This window comes from Prionailurus viverrinus, chromosome A1 (genome assembly GCF_022837055.1).
Source record: "Prionailurus viverrinus isolate Anna chromosome A1, UM_Priviv_1.0, whole genome shotgun sequence".
In the NCBI taxonomy this organism is placed as follows: Eukaryota; Metazoa; Chordata; class Mammalia; order Carnivora; family Felidae; genus Prionailurus; species Prionailurus viverrinus.
The window spans coordinates 162,515,268-162,526,833 of NC_062561.1; the positions used below are offsets into that span (position 1 = coordinate 162,515,268).

General features: G+C 36.6%; 1 protein-coding gene across 1 annotated transcript in view; it reads left to right on the top strand.

Annotated features, from left to right (window-relative positions):
* The window catches only part of FAM174A (family with sequence similarity 174 member A), a 37,338-nt gene extending 36,553 nt beyond the window's left edge, over window positions 1-785 (top strand). The window contains exon 3 of the mRNA XM_047877626.1: window positions 246-785. Within this exon, the coding sequence (XP_047733582.1) occupies window positions 246-249 (4 nt within the window). The 3' untranslated portion in view covers window positions 250-785. The remainder of the gene's footprint in view (window positions 1-245) is intronic.
* The last annotated feature ends 10,781 nt before the right edge of the window (window positions 786-11,566 follow it).

The window sequence follows — 11,566 nt, forward strand, 5'->3', positions numbered from 1 at the left end:
ATGTCACTACCATATAAAATCTCTTTGGAAATGTTAGAATTATAATTCAAAAGATAGGGTCTGATTTAATTAATATAGGCAAAATAATCGTTTGTTTTAGTCAGTGCCATTCATTGTAATTCCCTTACATTAAATACTTTCATTACCTTCCTGCCAGGCCAAATCTTTGGGGATATTTTAAAATGTGTTCAAGTTTATTCCGGGATGAACATTTATAGTTTTTGTTTTTGTTTTGTTTTTTGCAGATAAGAATGTGCCTTTTGATGAAAGGACTTCATCTTTCTACAATGAAGAGCAGAATTTCTATGTTTAAGGAATAAGAAGCCACTTTATCACTAGGGGCGGGGTATTTAAGTTATATATATTATAACAACCTTTAATTTGTTGTTGCAATAAATACTGTATCATTTTGTTATGTCTTTGAATGTACAGAAGTGCTCTTAATGGGCTCACAGTTGTTGGGAGTGAACTGCACTATAGTAGAAATCTGTGTGAAAATTACTTTAAAGCAGGGTGTTTTCTGATCAGTTATTGTTTCTTGCTTACCATATTGTTGTAAACAGTTTTATATATTAATCAGTTAATGTTTTGTTTTTTTGTGGGTTTTGGGGGGGACTTTTTGTTTTGGGGAGGATTTTTGCCTTTTTTTTTTCTTGATAAAACTATAAATCCCAACAACCAACTGGTGTGTAAAAATAATTTAAAATTTCTTTACCAAGATGTATTTCCCATTTTTTGGGGAAAAAGAAGCCAAATTTATTACTTTGCATTTGTGTTTTTTTTGTAAATTAATAAATGTCTGAGTTGTTTGCAAAACAAGAAATGATGTAAAAATTCTTTTAACATGGTACAGACAGAATATGTTTACAGAATAAATCCAAAGACTATAGAATTATATATTAATATATACATATTATATGGTTTCTAGAAAAATCTTTCAAAAAAGATTATTTTATTGAGCAACTTGTTAAGATACCTTCTTTGATTAGATATTTTAGAAAAATGTGAATTTCAAGGCCATTTTATTTATTTACAGTATTGTGAAAGATAGAAGTAATGACACAACATTCCAGTCATATATTTTGGTGCAGGAGAAAAAGGAATTAAAGTAAGTGCATAAACTTTGGAGTCAGACAGACCTGAATACAGAGACTGACTTTATTAACTAAGCTATTTAACCCTGTTGGGCTTCAGTTTTCCACATTCTAAAACTTAGAAAGGAACTTACAGGAAAAGCATGGGTCACAAATTTAGTTGCTGATATGGGCCAGGGAGGTAAATTAAATATGTGTCTGTCTATCAGGATAGTCTAAGTTGTTTAGTAGTAACAGATGGTCCCCAGATCACAGTGGGTTACAACAAAGATTGCTGCCCGTTTGTTATGGACTGTGATTCTACTCTTCCGTTGTCTTTTCTTCAGGGTCAATGCTGATGGAGAAACCTCTGCCTGGAATAATGCCTCGTAGCTAAATGTCCAGATGTGGTGAACTACATGCTAGTTCATAAGCTTCTGCCCTAAAGTGATATATTTCACTTCCATCTACATTTTATTGGCCAAAACACACCCTAAGGCTACTCCAGAGTTCAACAAGGCAAGGATAGGTAATCCTCTAGCAATGAGGTAAGTTGGAGTATTTGGCCACCTGAAATGCCAACTTAGTTTTATCAAGTATGTTAACTGGCTTAAATTAACTACAATAAGTCTAGTCCCCCTGATGTCACTGTATTTTTATATGTTGTCTAAGTAGGAACTTAAAAGTGAAAATACATTTCCTCTTCTGAAGGGAGCAGCCTCAGTTTAGCTCCCACCAATAGTTACCATGAGGAAACACTTGCCCAGTACTACAAACTCATAGTTTTCTAAGAGAAGCCAAGGATCCAGATTTCTTATATAAACTTTCTTCATTTTTAAATGTAATTAAAACAACATAATATTGGATTTAATTTTAGCCCCCTACCTACCATTTTGTGATATTTGAAAATCATATACTATAGTATCTTAGAAATAGTAATAATTAATTTACTAACTGCTGTTATTTATAAACTGACTTTTGAATTAAAACTAAATGGAGGTAAAAATCAAATCTGCCTGAAGATAAGAATAATGTTTAAGATGAAGTAAAGATAATTTTAATAAATGATCTCCAAGTTAGGTTTAGAATTTTTTTTTTAATGTTTATTTATTTTTGAGAGGGAGGGAGAGAGGAGAGAGAGACAGAACACAAGAAGGGGAGGGGCAGAGAGAGAGAGAGGGGGAGACATAGAATCTGAAGTAGGCTCCAGGCTCCGAGCGGTCAGCACAGAGTCTGACTCCGGTCTTGATCTCACAAACCACGAGATCATGACTTGAGCTGAAGTCAGACGTTTAACTGACTGAGCCACCCAAGCACCCCTCTAAGTTAGGTTTTAAAAAGGTGTTACTGGGGCGCCTGGGTGGCTCAGTCGGTTGAATGTCCGACTTCAGCTCAGGTCATGATCTCACACTCCATGAGTTCGAGCCCCGCGTCAGGCTCTGTGCTGACGGCTCAGAGCCTGGAGCCCACTTCAGATTCTGTCTCTCCCCTGTCTCTGCCCCTCCCCTGCTCATGCTCTGTCTCTCTCTGTCTCAAAAATAAATAAAAACATTAAAAAAAATTAAAAACAAATTAAAAAAGGTGTTACTGAAATGTTTGGGCAGCAGCAACTTTATTAGAAATACACAAATTCTCTAAGTGACTACTTTAAAGAGAATATCCTTCAACTGAATATGGGAATTCTGGCATGTTTGTTAGAAATGCTCTTATTTCATTATATTCATATAATCATTACTGAACTGCAAATCTGTTAAATAGTAATCATAATAAGCCACACTTTGATTAAAGTGCCAGATAGTATGCCGGATTTTAGCTTCATTGGATATGTAACAAGCATGCTGATAAAATGGTTAGGATTTTCATCTATAAAGTTATGTGTACATTATAAAATAACTGGTGATATCTTAGATGTTGTGAAAACCTGTTACTATTCTCCTTTCTCATTTTTTACTTATTTGTGGCTATAATTTGTTGGTAAGAACCTACCCTAGGAATTAGAGATCAATGGAAAGTAGTATAATTGTGGTCATAGTTTAGGACTAGAGTAAATTAGAGAAAAGATGGGTTTGGAGTAATTTATAGATGTCATACACTTCAACTGATCAATCACCGCATGGCGCCAGAAAATTAAGTAGCTTCTCTCTGCCTAATTTCTTATAATTATTAGGTAGACAGTCACTACAATACAGTGAAGACAAGCTGTTGGGCTTGGTACTCAAGCCACACCGAGTCAGCTCACAGGTGGTTACTGGGTTTAGTTGCCTCACTGAAGGTATAGTCTGTGACCCTGTATCACCTATCCTTTTTTTTTTTTTTTTTTTTTGGTCCTTTGTTTTTTTTTCTTTTGGTCCTTTTTAACTTTATTCCTTTTTACTTATGTAGTATAGTTTTACCTAATTTACCTCTCTACGTGAAGCAATAAAGGAAAGATAGTTTGTTTTTCTTATGTTGGAATGTAAAAAGAACTTAGAAAAAAAGGATTGAAGGGATGAATGTAGTGAAAGAAGCCATTCCATAAATATTTAAAATACTTATTTCCCTGAATATTTCTCTGGCTACCCCACCAAAGCTATCCCAGTCAGTAATGACTTTTATGAACAGTTTCAGTGACTTGTAAGAATCAAGCAAAAATTATTCTCAATATAGATGCTATGCTTGATTTAGTAAGATAGATGTTTGATATTTTCTAATTTACACTGTCAGTTCCTATATCAGAAGTTGAACATTTTAAATCCACAGACTCCAATATATTTTACCTGCCCATGGGAATAGCCTGTTACAAAGCAAGAGATAAAGACAGAGGGAAGAAATTAGGGGAGGGATCCTCCCCAAAGCTTTCATGACTAGCTCATTGAGAAACCTTGAATGCTGTGTGTTCCATTAAAAGATCCTATTATAAAGCCACAGTATAGGATGTATTGGCAGGTGTCTGGCTCTGATTTTTTTTTTTTTTCATCTCACTCTAAATATGTTTTTATTTGTATTTCTCTCCATTCTTACTATACAGGTTCTTTCAGTACCCATGCTATGTCATCCAAGAATAAAACAAAATCACTCAGATTGCTTTTGTTAAATAGGCATTTGAAGGAAAGTAAGCCGAACATCTCTGATAGTTATTGTTCTTAATCTGCCAGTGTCCTTTTTGAAGCAGCCTTAGTCTCCACCTATTGTTATTACCTAAGAAGGATTAGGTGTTCACTTCATCCTTTGACTCTGCTCACCTCCTTGCCTGAAGAAAGTTCTTGACATAGAGTGCAGCTTGTGTTTTGTTTTGTTTTTGTTTTGTTTTTAAATCCTTTATCTCCAAATCAGGAAGGGTAGCAGTCTTTAAGCTTCAGACTTTAGCTCTTATCCCCTTGTTTTATGTATTTTTCCCACTCAGTCTGTTGCAACTCTTCATCTGTTCAGGATCTACTCTCCTAAAATTCGAACTGCATTTTACTCAGTAAGCTGATAAACTATTATGAGCTAATAGCTTCTCATGGGTTAATTAGCTAAATTTTAAATAGACTGGTACCAGTGTGGTCAGGGAGGTCCAGGAAGCCTGTAGATTTACTTGTTTCCAAGCAACAGGCATGTGACCTTTGTCAGAGGGTTTATCAGATTTGCAATACACCATACCCATGCTATGGGTTAAACAAACCCTAAAATCTAAGGTAAAATCAATAGGTGCAGTCTTTCACAAAAGATAAATTCTGCATTTTTTTTTCCTTGAAATATGGCAAGCTAGGCTCCAAAAGTAAGCATCCCAATTCTTTGGCTTAACCTTTTAATGGATTTCAGTATTTTGTTTTTAAGATATGGATGCACGAATTTTATTTCATAATATTCCGTAATTTTGTTTTCTCTCTGTGGTAAAATAGACTTTGATAGATAGGGGTTGATTAATCAAGCTTGTTTCTGGCATCCATAGGAACCCACTGGTTATTGCTCCTGAATTAGTATGCTGTCAAGCAAACACACCTACTCTGGGTATCTGTTCACAGTTTAGTTTACTTTTAATTTGTTTATGATGTACATGGTTTAAAAAAAAAACAATTGTATCTTGGGATCTAAAGGCCAGAACTGTTAGCAGGACCAAAGGGGGTCTCTTCCTAGAAGTATTCAAGAGCAAGAAGATTTCTTTTCTGCAGGAAGTGTGATGGTTCCTGGCCTATGGGAAAAAAAAATATTTTAAGTATACATTTGCTGGTTCCACACTGAAGAATTCATGTTATATTGGCACTGGGAGTGGCTTAAGCATCTGTACAGTTAGAAAGCTAAAGGGTGCCTGGGTGGCTCAGTCAGTTAAGCAGCTGACTTCGGCTCAGGTCATGATCTGGTGGTTCATGACTTAGAGCCCTGTGACAGGCTCTGCACTGTCCCTGCTCATGCTCTCTGCCCCGTCCCTGCTCTCTGCCCCGCCCCTGCTCTCCCTCTGTCTCTGCCTCTCTCCCTCTCTCAAAAATAAATAAACATTAAAAAAAAATTAAAATAAAGCTACATGAGCTGGGGCTCCTGGGTGGCTCACTGTATTAAGTGCCCAACTCTGGATTTCCACTCAGCTTATGATCTGGCGGTTCATGAGATCGAGCCCCGCCTCATTCTCTGCACTGACAGTGTGGAGCCTGCTTGAGATTCTCTCTGTCTCTCTCTCTCTCTCTCTCTCTCTCTCTCTCTCTCTCTCTCTGCTCCTCCCCTGCTCACACTCTCAAAATAAAGAAACTAAAAAGAAAAAAAAAAAAAGCTACATGAGCAATTCTTTTGTAAACTCAGATTGAGATCCTTTTCCAGTCTAACGATGAATCACATTGTGATTGAGAACAGAGCTTCAGAGTCTAACAGATCTTGTACTGAATTCTGGTTCCATCATTTTCCTCTTAGTAACTCCAGTATTTCTTTTTTCACTGTCTCCTATTTTCCACATAAAAGTAATAGTTCATACTAACTAAACCACTAGTGTGCTAAATGCTTTAGGTTTGTTAATACATTCAATTCTCATACTAACTCTTTGAGAGAGGGATTATTATCCTCATTTTGCAGATAAGGATACTAAGGCTTAGAAAGATTGGAAAATTTGTTTCAAATCCAAGAGCTAGAAAGTAGCAGAACGGTCTACTGAATGTAAGTTCTAAAATTTGTTTTTACTAATGTAAATCTCACTTTGTTTCCAAAGAAAGGATTAGGTTGTTTGTAAATGTACATACAACAAAAAGATAAAATCAATTTGCAGAGGTGAGAAAATTGAGATACAGGGAAGGAATAGGTAGGAAAATAAGGTCATGCTATGATTTTATTATCTCATGTCTATGCTATGAAATTCCATACCTTGCTATAAGTGTGCCATTAATGTCACTGAAGAGGATGGCAAAGCTATTCAGTTACTGCTAGTACAGGGACTAGAAGGAAATTTCTTTTCCTGGGTTCTCAAGTAGTAATATAATGAAGGTCCTCTGATAACTCTTTCTTCAACATGTTTATGATAAACTCACAAAGTATGCCATGCACATCTTTTAAAATGTCTTTTAATATAGACTGTAGGCATCACACTCCAATATAATTCAGTAAAATTAATTTCACAGGAAAGCAAAATAATCCTGTTTTTATGCAACTATCTACTGATTCATACTAACGGGAAGGTAAGTCTTAACGTTATCTAAGTCAGCCTTTACCAAAATATTCTTTAAAAAAAACCTATAAAAGGAATCACTTCTTCAACATGTGTTTGCTTTTCCTCCTCTCTTTCTCCTTTTGTTTGTAGTTCTCTTTACTTTTAGGTTTCTCTTAGATCTTCTCCTCTTCATACTTTGATCTGTCCTTAGGCTATAAGCATAAGTTTGGCATAACTACTCATGACTTCACTTATCATACAGACAGTGTCAAATCAAAAATTGCACCAGGCAAGGAAGACTTCATTCAAGGCTGTTACAATAGTGGACAGTATATTAGGGCACCTGGGTGGTTCAGTCAGTTGAGCATTCAGCTCTTAGTTTCGGCTCAGATCATGATCCCAGGGTCATGGGAATGAGGCCCATGTTGGGCTCCACACTGCATGTGGAGCCTGCTTGAGATTTTCTCTCTCTCTCTCTCTCTCTCTCTCTCTCTCTCTCTCTCTCTGTCTCTTCCCCCTACTATCCTTCCTTCTCCCTGTCTTCCTCTCTCCCCCTCTGTCCCTGGCCTCCCCAAATAATAAATAATTATTTAAAAAGAGAAGAATAGAGGCCAGGACAAAATCTAAAGTCCACTGAAACAAAGATCAGAAGGGTTCTTAAGCCCTAAAGTACTAGAGGATGTTGGTAAAGTTACAGTCCATATATGTTTACTAATTGACTTTATCTAAATGGAAAATAAACTTGTCATATCGTTATGATGATAGTTTTGCAACTTGACCCCAAAAAAGTTGGGCTCCTGCTCTCCCACAAGAACTGGGAGATAAGGGTACTATCTCCCTTGATGTTTACTTATGCTTCCAACAGATGGTTCCCAAGTCCCTAAGAAAGACATTCTGGGTTGTAAAACTGTCAGGAGGTTACAAGAAAAAAAAAAAAAAAAAAAAAAAAAAAAAAAAAAAAAAAAGATTTACATCTCAAAGGGGCAGAGAGAAAATTTACAATTATGTTTTCTCAAATAAACAAACAAAAAGGTAGGTAAGGAATCATGAGTTAGGAAGAAGTTTTCATTTTAGTCAAGTTAAGGGGAATAGAATGTTAAGGCCATTTTGGTCAGCATGTTGTTCACAGATGTGTATTTCCTTAAATTTCTCTGATATTTAAGACCTATATATTTAAACGCCTGTATATACTTCCCACCCCATGTGGATGGCTCATAGAGGCATCAAATTCATGATCGTCCTCACACAGACTAGGCCTTATTCTGTGTTCCAATTTTCAGTGAAGGACATCAGCATTCACTTAAGTATGCAAACCAGAAGTCACAGAATCTTCCTTAGCATCTTCCTCACCTGCCATATTTAGTCAATACCATGTTCACATATACATATAATCAAAGAGAGCATTTGGCAGTACAAAATTTAATTTTTCCAAGTTAAAATTATGGGGCATAAAAAAATTATGGGGCCTATACTCTGTGGGCTAGATTATTAGCATCTCAGTTTTCCATTTTTGTTGTAAAATGAACAGAAATGTTCTGCAAGAAAGTCCTTATTCTGTTACTGACTACTATCTTGGCCAATCTGCGGACTGAATTACAGTCTTCCACCCAGGCACATATCCTAATTAGACTCTTCAGTTTCCATAAGAGAATGTTAACTCTGTCTCCATATCAGCATTTGAATCTATCTTGAATAATAGAGTATTTACAGCACTAAATATTATATTGATTCATCAAAATCTTACTAGCAAGAAGTTTTTTTGAAGACTGGAAGTAGAAACCACTGGCCACCAATTCCTCTACACTTTGAATTCAATTCTTGGATTAATTCAGACTGCCAATAGCCTGTAAAGCTGTACCTCATTGCTTTTGTTTTTCATTTTGTAGAATCACTTTGGACTATCTGGGATTATGCCTTTGCTGAAGAGTGAGATTATGAAATTTTTAGCTGTGAAAGATAAGGTTACATTTAACTTGTTAACAATGAGTAAGTTGTATATGACATCACATCACATCAGTTTTTATACAAGGAAATGATAAATATTTCCTTCAGTTGAGTACCAGAAATATTTGTGTTACCATTGAGCAGCTAGTTGGATATTTATTTTATGTACTCTGGCAATTTTGTAATTTGTATGACTGACTTTTTTTCTTTGCCCATAAAACTTGAAGCTGAATCAGCAACCCCTGTTTAGCAAAGTACAACACCTTATGGTATATCATTTTGTGTATTCATCTCATTCCTGGAGTATCAGTTTATTAGCATGGCTACATGTAACTGAAAATCCAAATAGATTATTTTTTTCATTATCTCAAAGTCAAGAGGTTTGTGGTTGCTAGTGTTTCTTTTATAGATCAAGAAATTCAGGGTCAAAGTCTCTAAAAATGTCTTGGTGTTTCCTTCATGGTCTCAAGATGACTGTTATAGCTGTAGGAATCATGCCTTTGATTGCAAAAGGAAGGAAGAAAGTACCAGAAAAAAATAGTTAGTCTTGGTAACAGGTGTTCTTGCCATTTATTATTTCATATCAAACGTTCCCAAAACTTAGTAGCTTAAAATAATTTAGTATCATCACCTATGGTTCTATGTAATGATTTAGGCTCAATTGGCCATTTTTACTTGGTATTTCTCATGTTTACAGTCAGATTGTGGCTGGGACTGGAGGCATCTTAGGCTTAACAGATCTGAATATCCAAGGTGACACACTCATGGCTGAGTTGATGCTGGCTGTTGTCTGGGAGCTCAGCTGAAATGCCTACACATGCTTTGGCTTCTCATAGCATGGCAGCTGTATTCTGAGAAAGCATCTCAAGAGTAAGTGTTAAAAATCAAAGCAGTAAGACTTTTTATGACCTGGTCTCTGATGTTTGAGAATATTGCTTCTAGTGACATTGTTTGTTTGTTTATTAATTTTTTGAGAGAGAGAAAGAGCAGGAGAGGGTTAGAAAAGGAGAGAAAGAATTCCAAGCAGGCTCCATGCTGTCAGCGCATAGCCCGATGTGGGGCTCAAACTCACAAACTGTGAGATCATGATCTGAACCCAAATCAGGAGTGGGATGCTTAACCAATTGAACCACCCACGTGCCCCACTTCTAGTCACATTATTTTGGTTAGAAAGGAAAGCTTGTCATGAGAGCCTAGCTTATCATGTGAGAAGCAACAGGGGGATGGAGACAAGGAATCAGTGGTGGCCAATTTTGGAGAGTATCTACTACAGTCTGCTCTCTGGCTACTAATATTCATGTCCCTTCCACATGCAGAGTAGACTAATGCCCTTCACTGTCTCCCAAGTTGTGGCAGGCATTATGACATTGGTTTAAAGTCCAGGATTTATCATTTAAGTCAGGATCAAGGGTTGATGAGGGTCTCACTTCACAAATGCAGTTTCTCAAGCATGATTTCTCTCTAATGAAACCTTTTGCCTAAAAAGACAAGTTGTCTGCCCAATAAACTCAATAAATTATCTAACACATTCAATAGTACAGTGTTGATGCATGTGTATGAATTTGCAATAAAAAAACAAAAACAAAAAACCTCCCAATTTGAAAAAGAAATCCGGTCTGACAGACATAGCAGTCGCTCATGCACAGGAAGTCTGAAGTCTGCCTGAGCACACAGGAATCAAAAGTTCCTTGAGTGGGGGCGAGTCCTGCTCCCTGAGAATGAGGCTGTGTGCCAGTTGTCTGCCCTCTGGGTTTCTGGTGCTGCACTCTTAAGACTTCCCTTCTTTTCCTTTACAACTGGCCTGTGTTTACTGCTGAGTAGTCTTCTCAGCCTGCTTTCTGCCTTCAGAAGGTTGGAGCCTCCAAGGGCTCTTTTAAGTTTTGAACTGTTTTGTTTAGTCCAGTTTTATTAGGGTTCACTCCATTAGAAAAAAAATCAACATTCCCACTCCCCCTCCCCACCCCCCCAAAAGGCTCCTCTCTACTTTGGTCTGAGAGTCTTGATAGTGTGGGTTCATATCTTTAGGATTCTTAGGAACTCTATTTTTTAGTTAGGAAAGTCTATAAGACATTCAGTGATATTCATAGAAGCCTGTTCATCTGGTTGAAGGCTTGTCATAAATGCTTCTTATGTATCAGGGAAGGATGCTCCAAATGCACCACTAAAATGAACTTTACCCTCCTGTTACATGTTACCGGAAATATTCTGGGTTTGAGTTTTACCCTGATGTGGTTTCTTATTTTGAGAAACTTTTTGCAGGTTGCAAAGACAAGACATGATAAACAGTTCTATTTTTGAGCCCAATAAGTCCTAACTCTTTTATTTATCCTCTAAATTCCTCTATAAAATGTTGAATGTTGTCTTTTTTAGCTCATTCTTTATTTATCTAGATCTTATCTTCTGCATCTAACAGAAACCAATTGGCATGTTCAGCTTTCTGCCTGGCATTTTTCTTAGCCTGATATATCTATTCATTAGGACAATTTTCTATTTTATACATTACTGTGGCATACTATCACTAAACTTTGTGCCGCTAACAGGTTTCCATATGCCCTACTTTCAGAAATTCTGAATATCCTTTCTATATCCTGTCAGTCAAGTCAATCACTAAGGCCATCTCAGATTCAAGAAAACAGGAACTAAACCTCCACCTCTTGGGGGTGAGGGAACATGCCTGTAAGGCAAAAGAAGGAATTTTCATGGCCATCCTTAGAGATTATCTATCTATGACCTGAGGAAAATGAAATTTTCCAGAAATCCTTAGTATATTTCTCTCACTGACCAGAACTGTTTCATAGTTGGGTAAAGAAACAGTGCAGACTAGGAAATGTGGGTCCTTTTTTTTTTTTTTTTTTCCTGTTATTAAAACCTCCGTTTGGGAATAGAGGATTAAGAAAAAAACCCAGAGAATTAACATTCATAGCAATCTTCAAGTCCTGTTGACCGCAGGGACCCTGTA